The sequence below is a fragment of the Cottoperca gobio genome, chromosome 6 (genome assembly GCF_900634415.1).
Source record: "Cottoperca gobio chromosome 6, fCotGob3.1, whole genome shotgun sequence".
Lineage (NCBI taxonomy): Eukaryota > Metazoa > Chordata > Actinopteri > Perciformes > Bovichtidae > Cottoperca > Cottoperca gobio.
In genome coordinates this window covers 5,237,676-5,254,845 of record NC_041360.1, presented here as the reverse complement: position 1 = coordinate 5,254,845, position 17,170 = coordinate 5,237,676, and the positions used below count along the sequence as shown (strand labels likewise).

Here is a 17,170-nt window from a genome sequence, read left to right as displayed (position 1 = left end):
CTCGAAGTCGATTGATTAATGACTCCAAAAATCCTCGCTCCCCCTTTCCCTGTCCTACTGCCCAACCTCCTTCATAATGTATGAATTACTCCTGAGTCATCTCTTCTTTATTCTTTTATGGCTACAAGCACTCATATGAAGTCGCGTTGAAGTTTTGTATTCATGTCATAATAGCATATAAAGAGGTATGTTTGTTTTCACTGTGAATTGATCGATTGATTGAGTGTTTGCAGTGACACGGATAGAGAGTGGAGGGAAAGGAACAGAAAAGACAAAGCGAGTGGGAGACGACTGGGGTAAGAAACAAAGAGCGAGGAAAAGAGTAAGGGGGGGGGTGTTAAAAATATCCACTACCTTTTAAGTCGAGCAGACAATGCTATGTTGTCTGCTGTGTGCAACGCTTCAGTGCATATCTCCTCTAAGGGCATCTGACAAGAGTTTTAATTGTAAATAAACTGCAGGTTACTGTTCAGTGCTTTCTCAGGCACAGATAAACTCTCAGGCCTCTGTGTGTGCGTGTGCGTGTGCGTGTGTGTGTGCGTGTGTGTGTGTGTGTGTGTGTGTATATTCTTTGACATTATTCTTATGTTTAATCTTATGTTTCACAGACATTTTCCAAATAACTATACCGCACTTCATTACACATTTGATTCTTTTCTTCTTTTATTTGCATCACATACAACACTTACTACATACAGGTTTTAAGGTTAACAGGTATTAACAGTACCAGCCTGACTTAATTCAGCGCTATATAAAAATCACAACATTTTACCCAAAAAAAGAAGAAAGACTTGCAGGTTTTGCTCATCTTTCATTCAAACAAGCTGATGAAATACTGTGCAAATGGTGTTCTTCCTCATCCAAAAATGATACATCTCGCGCAATTGAATAGACTACTTAACTACTTTTTGGGCGTAGTTGATGAATACTAAGATGCAGCAATCATGTCTCTTCTAACTTCAGTTAGTTAGCCGGAAATGCTTTTGATTGCAGCTTACAGTAGAACAGATGAGCACACAGTGAAATCCATTCTATACACTTTCATTATTGTGCTTTTGTTTCGGAAAGGCTAAAATAAAAGTAGCATCGCTACAGCCCTCTGCTCACTGCTTCATCAAGTGGAGAAATCCAAGGCTTGACAGGCCTGCTGGGCCTAGTTATGTTCCCTAAGCTGTGGTAAGCTTTGGGAAGTGGTTGTGTAAAGATCCCTTCACTTGTGTCTGATTTGTTAGTTTCCAATTTGTTTTTGGAGCTATATTGTCTCTTGATTTCCCACCATGAGTAAAGCCGTGTTCCATAAGGGGTCATTGAGAGAAGGTTAAAGTATTCAACACATCGTGATGGGGGTTGCTGTTTGGTCTGTACGTTCATCCTCTTCCTTGTATTGTATCTAGGGATAGATTTAAGTACACATGTGCATATTTTAGCAGAATATATTAGAAAAAACATTGTTTTCAGAAGTCTTTAAATACACATGTATGTGTGCATGCACTGCTGTGCCATGTTGCTGTGATGGAAAAGAGAATGGAGTCGCCATATGTCATCCAGTCTGCTCAGACAGGTTTCAAAAACAGTAGCTGGTAATTACTCCCAATAATACATAATATATTGCACACTGTTGTTAAAGATGTGAATTTCACAGCTGATCATCCTGCCTTGTTTGCGCTAGACAGTCGTAGGCCTGTGTGAGGAGGGCAGAGGAAAAGCCATATTGAATACAATAAGAAATACTGCTTTTTAATCTCACACGATTTACCATGAAACTCATATTTCAACCAGAGAAAACACAGAATTGCAATGACTGATTAGTACTATGACACAATGTTAGAACATCTGTGTTGGTCATGTTTTGTCTTAGCTACACCTCTGCATTCATCTCTAGCTGGCTTTGCCTCCAGCTTGAATCCCTTGTTTTATGGGTTTGGACATTGCATGGCATTCAATGGCAAAGTAGAATGTATTGGTGCCTGTTGAATCTATAGAGCGGGTTGTGGACAACTCAAACTCAGATGTCTCAAAACCTTTGATAACATTCAGACAATGTTCTGCAATAGCAATCAAGTTTATCTCAAGATTAAGAGGAATGGTAACCAGAGTTAAGGCTTATCAAACAGAAAACAGCTTCACCGAATGTCTTGTGGAAAACAATAGGAACTTCTAAAAGAAAGGCAGTGAAAGATCTGAGCGCTCTTGTTAAAACGACAAAACAAGTAAATGTTTTCACAACATTAAATTGTTGAGACGGGATGTGAACTCCAGTATCTGGTGTGAAAATCAGATATTACACACCAATGCACCATGCTGACATCTGCCCCCTTACAGCACACAACTTCCAGCTATGCTGCCTTTTCCATCAGGTCCATTCTCCGACGTATTGCTGCCATGTCAGAAAAAGAAGGAACTCTTCTTGTTAGAACAGTATGCTGCTGTCTCTGGTTGCAACGTGAAAAGCTTCATGTTATAACATAATAACTGTTATTGTTATGACCTGAACCGTCTCACGTTGTAACCTGATAACATGACCTATCTTGTTATAAAGTGAAGCTCGTATGAATGAGCAAACGCTGAACGGAGAAAGGATACATTGAGGAATATGGATCATTAACACGATTTATGGGATGAGACACGGTGACATTCTGCTGTTGGTGAGCACGGGAAATCATATTGTGATGAGTATGCTTCCACTAAGAAGGGTTTTAAAATGCATTGGGGTGTACAGAAGGAAGAACGAGTCCAACCCACTAGATGTGGCTTATTTCTCATTGATCACCGTCTCAGTTGCCATGGTGATGTCGATTCACAAACAGAGTACATATCACAGGGAGTCCGCCTCCGCCAACTTATGTCTTTATATCTTACAGCGATTCACATTATAAGAATATAAGTAAATGTAAAAAGAATATAAACATCTTGTTTCACGTTATACCAGATACTGATCTGTTTAAATTTTACCGGCATTTCTTCTGGCAACACGCATTCATACCAAACTCTTACAGTTACTTACTACTTGAACTAATATCACTGGATTCTACCATAGTTTAAATTCATAGTGTTTTGAGTCACTTAATTTGAGAGATTTTTTCATGATTCACGTGAACACATTAAAATTCTGGCTGACACAGAAAGTTAAATAAGGTCAATGTGGAACAACTCAAATCAGGTTTAATTTAGGAGAAAGTCAATAGAGACTGCAAACCCCCCCCCCCACTCCGCTGCTAAATTTGAAAGCTGTAATTCCTCACACACTTCTATAATTAAGTGGGACATTTATTTTCAAAATGACCACTGGGCTTTTATCTCCAAATGTCTCCATGGTTACACACTATGGTTTTGTGTGTGTGTGTGTGTGTGTGTGTGTGTGTGTGTGTGTGTGTGTGTGTGTGTGTGTGTGTGTGTGTGTGTGTGTGTGTGTGTGTGTGTGTGTGTGTGTGTGTGTGTGTGTGTGTGTGTGAGTGTGTGTGTGTGTATGTGTGTGATGTAGAGGTAGCTTCTAATTGACTGACTGTTAAAGCTTTTAATGAAGAGTGGGCAGCAGACTCTCCAATTAGCGGTGAGGGGGCGACAGGGGCTGATTAGAGGATGGCAGCTCAGGAGAGAGACTCGAAAAGGGGGGAGGAAGGAGACGGAGAATAAGAACAAAGCGAGGGATGAGAGACAAATAAAGGGGACAAGAAGGGGAAGAAAGAGGCGCTAATGTGAAGGAAACAAAATGTTTTCTAACACACACAAATAAGCAACCATCATCAACAAAGACGGTGAAGAACAAAAGGCGTTTTCCAGTTCTGCACTGTCCATTTCACTACAGGGGCTAAAGGTGCAATGTGAAGATTTTTAACTTCATTTGACTGTAAACAGATTAACGGTGCCGCTCTATTTATCTTTGAGGTCTGACAGCATCTTGACAATGTCTTCAAAACATTTGAAAAGCCTATTGTTCTTAAATTGTTTACATCCATGTTTCATGCTAGCAGTCTTCTTCTTCCTTGATGCTTCGCTACATTAGCCACATTAGTGCCACCAACCGTTGTTCACCAGTATAGCGTGAAACCGAGAGCATGAATTTCAATTTGTATTGCGTCGCCATCATGCTTGTGCATTCGAATCCTTGTGTCACTGGTCAAAATAATGCTCTATAGCTCTACTCATGGTCAAAAACTCCAATAGGTACCATTAATTCTGAGTGTGAAATACTCAGCATAATCACCAATCACCAGTGTTTACTTATTTATTATATTCTAGTTGTTGTTTATTTTCATTTTAAACTGATGCTACTTTGTATTGCACTATTCCCTTTGCTGCTGTAACACTGCAAATGTCCCCGCTGTGGGACTAATAAAGGATTATCTCATGTATCTTATTTTATAAGAGAACGCATTGTATCAAACAAGAAACTCTACACTGCCGATTCTGACATGTTTAAGTTATTTATTCAAGTTAAACAGAAAGTGACTACATGCAGAAAAGTATCATGGAAGGGGGACATGTAGCAACATCTTTACAAGAGGAGGTATACCATTTTATGGGAAATGTGGTTTTAATTGTGAGAACGCTAACAAGCTCAATGACAGACCAGTCTTAGTTGTGATTCTTTTTACTGGAAATAATACTTCAATATAAATCATTTGTAACAAATATGTTGTGTTCATAAAATGCTACAAGAAGCACCACCAATTAAAAATGTTACAAACGGAGCTTAATTATCTTCTGATTAAATATCTCTTAACACACATACATGGTAAAGTGTTTTGCATTTATTGATAATGAAATACTTAAAAGCATCTATGCAAGTGAAAGACTTATTCCTCTACCTCGTTAGCGGTCTTTCTTGCCACAAAGTAAACATTTTCTTCCAAAGAAAATGTTGCTTTAAGACCAAAGATAATTACAGAAGAGTCCTGTGTATCACACTGGAATAAAAGCTAAACAGAGCCCCTCAAAGGAGTGGGCTCCCCATCCATCCCTGTCTCTACTGTCTTTGAACAGTTTGAGCATGTTCCTTCCCATAAACAGATATAATTGCCTATTTATCAGTATGTACAAGACATATTTTGAATAAAAGTAATCCGGCCGCATCAGATCTATCACACTAGCGATGTAAATGAATGAATATATTCATAATCGTTAAGACTGTGTATGTTTGTGTGTTGCAGGTGCTGTAGAAGTGAGGAAAGAAGGTCTGGACTCTCAGATCAACCGCCTGGCTGAACTAATCGGACGACTGGAGAATAAAGTAAGGAATACAGACTCGCACGCAAACTTGTTTTCGTAATTTATGAAGCATTGACTTGCATTAATTCCCTGGAGGCTTAACCTAACTATGACCACTACCCAACCTCAAGTCTTTAAGGATAAAGATGACAATATTCAATATTTTTCATATCGTCAGCAAATCCCATGAAAAGAAGAAGTAGTGTCTTTGTATCCAAAGCATGATATATCTTCCTCCTCTGTGCCAGGGAGCTCTATTGTTGTCCAAAAACGACATAAACACATTAATGAGGCACTGGGCGACACATTCCTTCATTACCATGAACACACACACACACTGAGGTTTAGTCCCACACACACTCCTGCAAATACTCACTGCCACATCAACTCTTGTTTGAGTAAGGTTTGCTAAATCCATACGAGCCAGGTGTTTTAGGACATGTTATTGCCTTTTCCTCAAATACATAGTATATTCTATAAACTATATTTGTAACCCTTTTTGTTATGTAAATCTGCAGTAAGAACAAGCCATATGTTAGTGGTGTCTAACTTTTCTGGTTTATGATTCTTTAAAATGATAGTCAACTCAAAGCCCTTTAATCAAAGGTGACATTTCTCTGATCTGAGAGCACTTCAAGCCTGCCCAGATTGTTACATTTGAATCCCTTTAGAGGCCCTGAAAAGGTAAATTAAGGTAATTTACAAGAAGAAGAAAATCACACCAAAATATGAGCACAGCATACCTTCAGAAGGTATCGAGCGACAGTCTGATACATTGTAGGTGTTGGTCTTTTTATGAGTTTTATTTGTTTACAATAAGAAAATACAGAACCAACCGCCACATAATTGAACCCTAATAATTGAATGCTTTACTCTGGGGAACCAACAAAATGATGTGTAAACTTATTTTGCATTGACATTGTACAGAAATGTAAATGGAAGAATGTGGCTGTACTGGTGCAGTATGTGTAAATAGAGTATATGTTCTGCAGAGAATAAATTACATGAATTATGATAATTGAATTAGATCAGCACAAGCCCTTGATCTAGTCCTCACACTAAACTGTTATACCAAGCTGTCAGCATGTTGAGGATTTGTAAACTGGAGATATTACATTGACCACATTGGGCAAGGCCAAAGCAGCATAGTGAAGTTGAAGGTCTTCAGAGATCACAAGAAAGGAAAAATGGAGAAGAAGCAAGAGGTTGGATAAGGAGTTAATTAACAGTAAATGATGGAGAGCAAAGGGTGGGGGTGAGGAGTAGATGAAGAAAGAGAAAGAGGAGGCAATAAAGGCTTTGTGTCCAAGCTATTGCAATTGTCTTTTTCTATACTTCCTCCTCTTTGTAGCAGCTCTGTAGTCCCAGAACGCCTCTTCATCCTCCTCCCTGCCTTCCTCCATCTTTACATCTATGACCTCATTCCTCCACTCCTCCACTCCTCTTGCCTCTTCCTCTCCCTTCCTCTGCATTGCCTGTGTCCCGTCCAGTACTGAACATGTTAAGAGCCCCAGTAGACTCAACTGTCTTTAGGAGAGTGGGCCACTACATCAGAAACTAAATAGAATCGAATAGAAGAATAACTAAACACAATGTACTGGAGGGAGGGTGTAGAAGGAGGGAAGGGGAATCCCAGATAGAAAACAAAGTATTTGATCAGGTTTTATACAGTAGAACTGTATACTACCTGGTATTCTAAGGTAGTATACAGACCCGTGAAGCCTGGTTACATCAGACCTTTAGCCCTCGGCCCCAGATGCTAATTCAATATGCGTCTAACAAATTGTCCAGTTTTAAATAATATTGTTTGAAGTCGAGTGACCTCTATTATAGAAGAAGTGATTGAAACATCTTCCACCAAAGAATTGTCCAAAAATCCTGTGTGACCCCGAAGCCCTCTTGAGAGCCCATTACTCCCCCGAGGGACTGACTTGTTTGCAGTGACTGTGGCGCAAAGACACTCACGGATGATTAAACAGAGTCTGATTTGTACCTGTTTGGACAGGAATGAAGACAGGATCTTCTTCGGAATGATTTGTTTATGTTACCGTGTGTTTTTTTACTGCGGAAAGTAGCCAGTAATTAATTAAAGCTTGAAAATTGCACAAAGAGAAAAGTAGATATGACAGTGATGTTGCTTTAATTTCTCCACTCTTTCTTCATCTCATCAACAAGCCAAATCTAAAGTCAAGTCTTATAGTCAAGTCAACATTATCCCAGTAGCCTAACCAGTTAATAAATGTTTGCCTATTACATTACAGTTAATTTAGCTGACGCTTTTGTCCAAAGCGACTTACAGAAAGATATCAATGAACAACAATGAGTAGATGCCGCGTGATTCGGATCCGCTCCAAAATGTAATGGGTTCTCTTTCGGCCCATTCTACACCGTTCCACCAAGTTTCATGAAAATCGGGCAGTTTTTTCCTTAACCCTGCTGACAGACACAAGCCGAGCCAAAGTCCTAACCTCCTTGGCTGAGGTAAATATGGAGTCCTTAATTAATATTAATACAATGCACAGTGTCATTGTTGTAGGGGATACAAAACATTTGGCATTGCCCAGACCAAAGAATGCACCTTTGTAGCTGTAGCTATAAAATAGTCAGCGTATGTTTTTGAAATCATAATAACATACTGGGGACCAGTGATATACTTTGGGGGCCAAAGAAAGATACATCTGATCATCAGACCTGATGACAGAGATAAACGTGCTTTTCGTCCTGTGCTGACATCAGGTTGTGATCACTTAAGGAGACGAATGTGTAAACAGACAGACATGAGATCTGTGTCGATCTTCTCATGTAACTCTTGGCAGGAAAAGCTAATTATAGTATTTCCCAAAATGTTGAACTGTTCTCTTAATCAGGCTCAAATATTAGTTCTGCATCTTATAAAAACCTAAAGGGCGAAGATTAAGATAGTTGTGAGGCCAACACTTCAGATAGCCTTGAGTCGATTGTACTCCTTGTGTACAACTGAGAAATTACAATATAACTGTGAATGACATCAAAGAAAATACCCCCTTGATGCATTGAGTGCAGATTAAAAGCCTTTTTGAAGATAACTTTTCAATTACTGACCAGAATAAAATGTGTTTTCATTCAAGTCCTGCTAGTCTCTCCCACTGCAATGCTTTCCACAATTAAAACATTATCTTGTCATTATCTTTTTGAGGTCTTGTAAGGCTGCTGCAGATTTTCCACATTGCTGAAAGACTTTCTTAGTGAGAAGAAGAAATGACTCCCAGAATTACTCTTCCAGTGACAACAGAGAATAGCAGAAGAACTCTGCACATAGAGAAGAAAATAGGTCACCATACTTTTATATTGGAAAGTGCCTTTTCAGAATAACCAAAGCTAAATAAAAGTAAATGAATAGACATTTTCTGCTGGATTACATTTTCAGAGGCTAGACAGCATACTGCAGTAATCATATCAAAGCAGAACATGGCTTTGAGGAGGCGTACTGAATGTGGCTTTGTCTTTGTCCCTCTGTTTGGGCTGGTATTACCTGCACGGATCTCAGTATTAAGACTGTGCAGGAGTATGGAAGAGGAAATGATATTATCACACTGAGTGAATCATGAATTGTTTAATAAGGCAGCTACAAACAGTGATGTGGTGCCTGGCGAGATGAAAATAGTGCCCTGTGTTGGCACCACTGCTCTGTGATAACGCGCTGGAAATCCCTTTACCTGCAAACCATCCTTAAAGTGGAAAAATTCATTGCTTGGTCTCACTTTCAGATTCTCCACGCTCCCCCCGGGAGTTTGTTTCTTCTTTTGCTTACGCAATATCATTATTTGTTGCTCTCTGTGTGCCACAGACAAGAAATGTGTTCCTCCGATGATAGCCTTTGATTGTGGCTGCACATCTGGTACATGTGATACTGAGGCTAAAAAATGACAAGCAAAGTGATTGAACTTTCTTCTCCTTTTTTCAGCCAAAGCATGTTATCCTGTCTTTGACTACACTCTCCTGTAATGGCAGATCTTGAAGCTTGTTGATGTTTTCTTTGGTTGAGACTTCTCCTCTCTCATTAGCAAAGAGCAGTGTACAAAACATTCAGAGAGCAGCTTCTATTCATAGCCTGCACTGACCGACACTTTTACAGGTTAAAGTGACAAACATCGCCGGTGGCAGTCGATCTTATCAGCTGTTGTTAATTAATGCAAATCTCTTGAGTATGGCAGGCTAAAATTAAACTTGTCTGTGTTGGGTTTATGTCTGTACTCTGACAAAGATTGTTTGTGAGGTAAAAGGAGCATCACTCTTTAACACTGCTGTACAACCGAGCGTGGACTGTTTTGTCCCAACCACTTCAACAGAGTGACACATGTTCTCCATAGCGGTTCACGGCAATTTCAGGAGTGACATTCTTGCAGTCAAACTTCCATCCATATCAATCATTTTAACTTATCAGCTTTATAGTTTTCAATCAGGACCCTCAGTATCTGGATCAAGTAGCTTGTGAACAGTAAGGCGCTTCAAATGTATAAGGCTACACCTTTCAGTTTGTCAGATGTTTAACCAACATTTAAGTTAATATAAGTATCAGATTTGATCAACCCAATCTTAAAGGTCTCGGAACGGGATCCGGGCCAAAATAAATTAATACGGGACATTCCCAGCTTTTTGTATTCAGTGAAGATCAGTGATTGTCAAAGAGAAACCAACATCAGTATAAAGAATCAAACAAGAATCTTATTATTTTCTTTCAGAGGAATATCTAATATCATCTTGTCTTGCAGTTCCCCTCAAATCTACAGAGTGTTTGAGCATCTTTCAGCTCATTGGATCCCTCTCATCAGCGTCATTACCAACAGTGTGTGTGTGTGTGTGTGTGTGTGTGTGTGTGTGTGTGGCTCCTTTGCCTCGACTTCCCCTGTTGCGTTTGGTAAAATTCTCCATTCCCCTGCCAGCGATGCAGACACTATTCATTTACTGTAGCAACAGTGATTCTCATCAGTCACCTTGGTGACAGAAACCTGCAGCACCTACTGTGATTTGTTAGAACAGGTTTGTGTAACTCTGACTCACAGACATTGAGGGTGGAGGAGAAAACTAGAAATCAATGTCTCATCATCCTCTCACACAGACACATAAACACGATGTGCCATGAGCCCACCTGGCTTCACTAATGTCTTTTATGAAGAGCCTGTTTGAACATAATTATGTTCTCATTAAGTCTTGAATGTGAATAATTGACTTGAGAAAATCCCTGCTGACATTTTCCCTGGTACATGTAGCATTTGACTCAAACTTTTGGCCTTATATCACACCATCAGGAGCATTCTTAAGACCCTTTTATAGGCCTCTAGTTTTAAAATGTATTTTCTGGAAACATAGAAGTACATAGTTCACATAGTTTTCTGTTAAGGAACTACATCGCTTCATTTTGCATCTCACCACAGCCACCACCGGTAAACAGGAATGCCACACGCACACGTTAGTGAGTGCAATTGTGTTGTAGTTCCTTCCTTTTTATAAACTTTTCTTCTTGAAATATTGCTAATTATTATTATACCCTTTAAAATGTATAATTAATTATTGTTTTACCTACAATGGCCCTAATACACTGTCATATAACATAGTCGGCTGGAACAGCATTTTTAACTTGAGTTTTAGTGTTAGCATTAGCTTGCGCTAGCTAGATAGAGTTGATAATATCTGCTAGCAACAGCCAACAATATCCAAGGTTGTTGACTGGAGGCTACTACCACAATTTCCAGTGGTAAATCTGCCACGTTGGCATTTTAAAATGCGTATGTGCCGTGCGAGCATCAAAAGCTTGACAGGTTTAGCAACCGTAGCTAAGGGGGTTGGGGCTTAACGATAGTCAGTTAAGTTCTTGATCACATTACTACATCCCCTTATTTAGCAAAGACTACTTTGATTCATCCCTTCCAGCTACAGCTCCTACATCGTGATGCTCAGTTAAATTTGTCATTTCAGTGTTCTATGTTTAGATCTTTTATGCTGATATAAATCGTTCTGTTTCATTTCGGGCTTTTCTTATTGGCATGCATCCACCTCCTGCTCGAACCCTCCCCCCATCTCCCCTGCTGAACTTTATTTTCATCTTAAAAAGACTTCCCGTCTTGCTTTCATGCCTGTTTCTGCTCTCAGCGTGCTCACCATCGCCTCTCGTTGTGAGTGACTAATGTCTGCTTCAAGCTGTGGCTGTAGTAGTTGCTGTTGTTGGTCTTGTTGATTGACATGTTGCTGCTGTTGTTGTTGTTGTGCTTCTCCTTGCAGACAGTCTGGTTTGATCTGCACCAGAGGCTAACAGACACAGATGGCACTACCAGCGCAGTAAGTAGACACTAAATGAATCACCATTGTACATTGTTACACTGCAACACACAGCCCCGTGTGCAGCATCACTTTCTGCTGCCTTACAAAGGCCAACTATCACTGCAGGAGTAGCTCAGACTGAGAGTTACAAGGCTTACACATAATTAACATGGGACAGCACTTCTGCACGAACAAAAATAATCCAGGTCTCAGTGCCTGTCCCATGGGCGCGGATCTCTTGTATTATTTCCCAGGAAAGGTGCTTGTTTTGTTTTGTTGTCTGGACCTGAATAATTTATAGACACTGAGTATTCTGGGGGAAGATTTATTAGAATCACACACTATCTTACAATATCTAACACCCACAGAGAAAATGTCAGCTGTCCTAGAGACATACTGCATATTTAGGGTGTGTGATATTCTCTGTGATAGTGATCATACGAGCATGCAGGCTTTTTGTTTTTCAGGCTGTATTAGAATTGAATCATACAGTAAATCAGAACATTGTGTACCTACAAAAGCTCAACTATTTGATACCATCTTCGGATATAATTTCACCCGAGACTGCTGTCACATACAGCACTTGTGTGCCTGCTGTGAAGTAGAGATAAGAGCGTGAGTGCAATAAATACAGCCAAAAGCTCTCTTACAGGTCTGTATGCCTGCAAAAAGCCATAAGCAATCTGTATTTTACAGAAATACATTTATTGTATTCAAGTTGACTTTACACAAAACCCTCTGTAATGCTAAGAAGATGCACTGGATGAGATAAGTACCTGCACTAAAAAGAACGCAGGCGTGTCAGTCATATATGTTGGGGATTGGTTTAGATAGGGTCGTTCATTACATTATTGCTTAAGAAACAGGCTGTTTGATAAGTAACAGTACATTTAGATTGGAACAAGTTACGAATAGATCATTTCAAAACATATATCATGTGGGTTTTTTCTACGTGAACAATCGCTACATCACCAGCCAGACACACAACTCACTACTTTAACTCTCTGTCTGCACAAACACAGAAATATGCATACACACATCTTATCCATCAGAATTGTAAAGCTGTGTAGGCAATGATCTCAATCATTGTGGAACTGGGCACAAGCCTCATTTCCACCCCCCGGTTAGCCATAAATGGAATAAGTCACTTAATTATCCGTCTGAGTATCACCACTCATTATACAACGTAAAGAATTACCAATTGTGCCACATCAGCGACGTTCTCCAACGATGCCAAAGCAGCAATTATTACAAGTGACCATTACTCTTGACTGTGTTTTTTTATTCATCACGTGATCTGAACATCGGAAAGTCAAAGTCATGATCAATGATTTATTTTATTACACCATTAAAAACAGAAAAATAAAAATGATGCCTCTGTTATAAAATATATATATATATATATATATATATATATATATATATATATATATATATATATATATATATAAATATATATAAATAAAACGGTAGAATTGTTCACACAAAAGTATCAAAATGATCAGTTCAGCCATGCTCTGTGAAACTGTACCGCCATCTTGGTTGTATGTGTTAGCATGCTACTCGCTAAACCAATGTACTAGACATACACAATTATTTCACCTGATGATGACCTCAAATGAAAGGTCATTACAATCCCTCCTGAGGGGAACCTGTGTCTGGACCAAATGTCAGGATACTTCACTAAAAACTAAAATATCAACCTTGTGGTGACACAAGGTCACAAGATCAACATGACCATGTCAATAGACTTCCTCCTACAAAATGTCATAGCAATCCATCCAGAGATTGTTGAGATATTTTAGTCTGTACCGAAGTAGTGGACCAACCGACCAACATCGCCATCCCTGAAGCCCTAGTGTGGCCCCAAGATCACTCCATCAGTTAAATACTTCTGGCCCCACATCTGTGCCACAAGGAGTTAAACCAGTGTAATAATTACCTTTTGCACTCTTCCCCACAGCAGTCGGGCCACTTATGGCTCTCTTTTATCTGCCGGCAAGCAGTGAGGGCCCTGACAAATGATCCAGTTGTCATGGGCACTGACACAGAAAGGTTATTATGAGACTGCCCACATGCACTGAGAAGGAGAAGTTTCAAGTTGGTGATTTTCCTTCAAAATGTATGAAACGAAACACTCCTGAAACACCCAACATGGGGCACGTATAAAGACAAGAAGACAAGGAACTGGCAAAAGAAAGAAACAGGAAAACGAAATAGAAGTAACCAGTAAAAACAATAAACTTTAAACTAGGTAAGCTTAAAGAAAACATCTACCTTCAACACTTTGAGGGAATTAAAGAAGTAGCTCTCAGCAATCACTTTGCTTTCCAGGGTCCATTTGGTGGTATAGTCGTCTGCTGTACAACAAACAGAATCCAACAGGGAATTCTTTCCCTTGAGATAAACATATTTGTATATTCACAGTCTGGGAAAACACTCTCTCACCCAGTTCCCATGGTAATGTTGCAGGAGCTTCATCTCACTTCCTCAGAAGATAGCTTATCGGTTGTACAAAACAGTCAGTCCAATTGCATATTTTTAGATATCCCACACATTAATTCATTTTGGACACATTGTAGTTTCATAATTTAAAACACATTTTCATTGTATTCACATAATTCCTCATTTGGGATTTTCTTTTTAATTGGTATGTGAACTTTTATAAATTAGATTCTTTTTTTCTGTTCCACACTCTACTCCTAGCTTAGATACACTTTGAGGGAAGGAGGGTCTCTTGTCCTTCCTGCAGGCACTCATCTCTGTTGACTTTTTGATTCCTATAACAAAACTCTGTAAGCCTCAGGGCCAGAATTACGGTACACGCAGTGGCGTCATAAAATGAGATGGGACTGCCCAGCATGCAGGAAGCTATCTGAGCGTCTGTTCTGCACACTGGCAGCTCATGGTACATATCACATATCCACTACATCATCGCTGCTGAAAATGAAGACAGCGCTGAAGTGCCAAAAACGGCACTTCTTCAAATGGCCACTTTAGGCTGTCTCCAAAAACCAGTCAATCCCCAAAGACCCCCATGTTAAAATGACTGCGTCCATGTTTTATACAGTCTGTGGGTGGAACCTTTGTTACATTGTTCCCCTCTCTCTTCCCTCTGCCTCTCCACTCTACCATCCATAATAAATGCCAAAAACATAATCTTTAGAAAAAAGGGAAGCAGAAAAGTAACATGATTTCAAAATATACTGCACTAAACCCACCATTTAACTCCACATAAGAAAAATGATTTAGTTGTTCATTATTCATTCAATTTCAACTCAAACCTAAAAAAACGAGAAAGAGTTGCATATGAAAAAGCAAACACCACAAGCAAACTAACTGGAGTGGATTAGCAGCCAGTGAAAGTCAGGTTTGATAAGCACAAAGCCACCTATTATCTTCTACTTCTTTCTTTTCCTTTCAAATAAGTTTACCTTTTGTTACTATATCAACTCAAATCAGTTTTTTAGAGGGAGAGAATATATCCACAAAACTGACCATTATAGATTGTGTGCTCATTATAAATCCAGCAAAGACATATATCACACACAGTGTGTGTGTGTGTGTGTGTGTGTGTGTGTGTGTGTGTGTGTGTGTGTGTGTGTGTGTGTGTGTGTGTGTGTGTGTGTGTGTGTATCATATTTCCTTTCGTTGTTTGCATTTATTGAAGGCACTCTCCACTGATCCGTCACAAACTGCAGTTCCAGGCTGCTGTGCCTGTTTGACACTATGGTTGCACAATAGCAATAAGTGAAAAGAGTTAGAACATCTGGTATTTTATTTCTAAACTCATAAAAACTAAAACAGAATGACATTGTTTTCTTCAACCGTCCACCTTTCACCTCCTCTCTTCATCCCTTCAGCTCTGGATCTCACACAACCATGTGCACCATCTCCCCTCTCCTGCTACTAAACAGGGATTACTCTTAACAAGGTCATGCTCCTCTTCACCTTTACATAATTTCACCCTTCCTTTTGACGGATCAATCCATCCACCCTGACCTTCTATTCTCCACCAGAGGAAAGATTCAAACCTGATTACCTGTCATCTCCGCTCCCTTTCGATCCTCTGTCAAAGCAATCATCCCTCCTCTCTGCACAAAGACCTCAGTGAATCATATCACCATATAGGGATCATACAAAGATCATATACTTCGTAAGAGACAGAAATACTTTGAAACTGCAGTTGTGAAGCTGAATTAGCATGTAGTGGACACTCATGAGCAGTGAGCGGCTGGCTGACAATGATTTCTGTCGTGTGAAGAAGGTATATCAATCACATAGTCAGTCCTTTGATCCTCTGGAGGCACATCAGAAGGGGAGGAGAAAAGTAAGTCTTAATAATAAAGACAGTGTAACGGGGTGAATGGGATGGAAGGTCAGATTACAGAGTGATGAGAGAGGTGATAGAAATGAGGGAAGGAGAAACAAAAAAAGGCCAAAGAGACAAAAGTTTCTGTTTTTAAGAAAAGATGGCTTTAATAGTGCTTGTTTGTGTACCCTCCTCTGTTTCATCATTGCATAGTTATGTTTTTTCTAAATAAAAGACATAATTAACTAGAAGGCGCTGAGCTCAGAACTATTTTCCCTGCAGCCTCTGGATTATCATTTGTGTCCTGGGTTGGATCTTTCAAGAAGCTATCACATGAATGCAATGATGTTTAACACATTACTTGGATATTGAGTCTACAGTTTTCTTTGCCACAGAGCCTAATTTCTGCTATAATACAAATTCCAGTCGAAAAATCCTATTCGCTTTTTGTCGAGGGAACCAATGTGAAGCTAACTTCCATTGTGGTCCTACAGAAACGCGTCATCCCTGCAGCACGCTATACGAAGGGGGCCTGGCCACGGCTCTACAGTATCTCACCTGTTTGCTGTCCGTGCTCCCAAATGGTAGAAAGAACTCCCCCTTGACATCATGACAGTAGAAACTTTACAACTTATCTGTTCAGACTCCATCTTGGTCCATCTTGGTGGGGGGGGGGGGGGGGGAAGATCAGAAGATCAGCATATTTGATAAAGTTGATGTACTTGCATGATTGAGTAAGGCACTTATTGTAAGTAGCGTCAGCTAAATAAATGTTATGTAAAAAATGAATTTATTGTACGTGGGTACAGCAGTGCTTTAGTTATCCAGTAGTTGTTGATACATCTTGCTAACAGACCAACAGACAAAGATGATTCTCTAACTACTTTCCAAAATCATCAGCAGAACAGACCAATTTCTTTTGAAAAGTTACAAATTAAAGATACGAATGTTTGGGAAAGCAAAGGTGACAAGTCAGCATTTAAAGAATAAGTCAGTGAGGCGAGATGAGGAAGGGGATACGGAGAAAATAGGATCAGGAAAGAAAAGATGTCAGTGGAGAAACTAAATTCATACTGTGTGAATAATAAGTAAGACCTTCTGCATGAGGCTTCAATATATAATGTATGCTCTGATAAGTTGTAGATAAATGGAACAGACAGTCGGGAGGTGAGAGGGACTTTCAGGACGCTGTGAAGACCCTTATGAAAAATAAATCAAGAGGTTATAAATATGGATATTACAGTATGAGTAGGTCATGCACTCACCAGAAGCTCTTTGAATTATCCATAATTCTCAAAGTGCTGACTCAGTCGAGATGGAGACGAAGTGTGAAATAGGTCCCACCTTTCAGCA

At 39.6% G+C, this 17,170-nt stretch overlaps 1 protein-coding gene across 2 annotated transcripts in view; it reads left to right on the top strand.

Moving 5' to 3' along the window:
- The window catches only part of necab2 (N-terminal EF-hand calcium binding protein 2), a 121,232-nt gene that overhangs the window by 76,189 nt on the left and 27,873 nt on the right, over positions 1-17,170 (top strand). The window contains exons 8-9 of one of the 2 annotated variants that reach the window (XM_029433910.1): positions 5,151-5,230; positions 11,467-11,523. In XM_029433910.1, coding sequence (XP_029289770.1) covers positions 5,151-5,230; positions 11,467-11,523 — 137 coding nt within the window. The remainder of the gene's footprint in view (positions 1-5,150; positions 5,231-11,466; positions 11,524-17,170) is intronic. The other variant, XM_029433911.1, reaches the window with a different exon arrangement.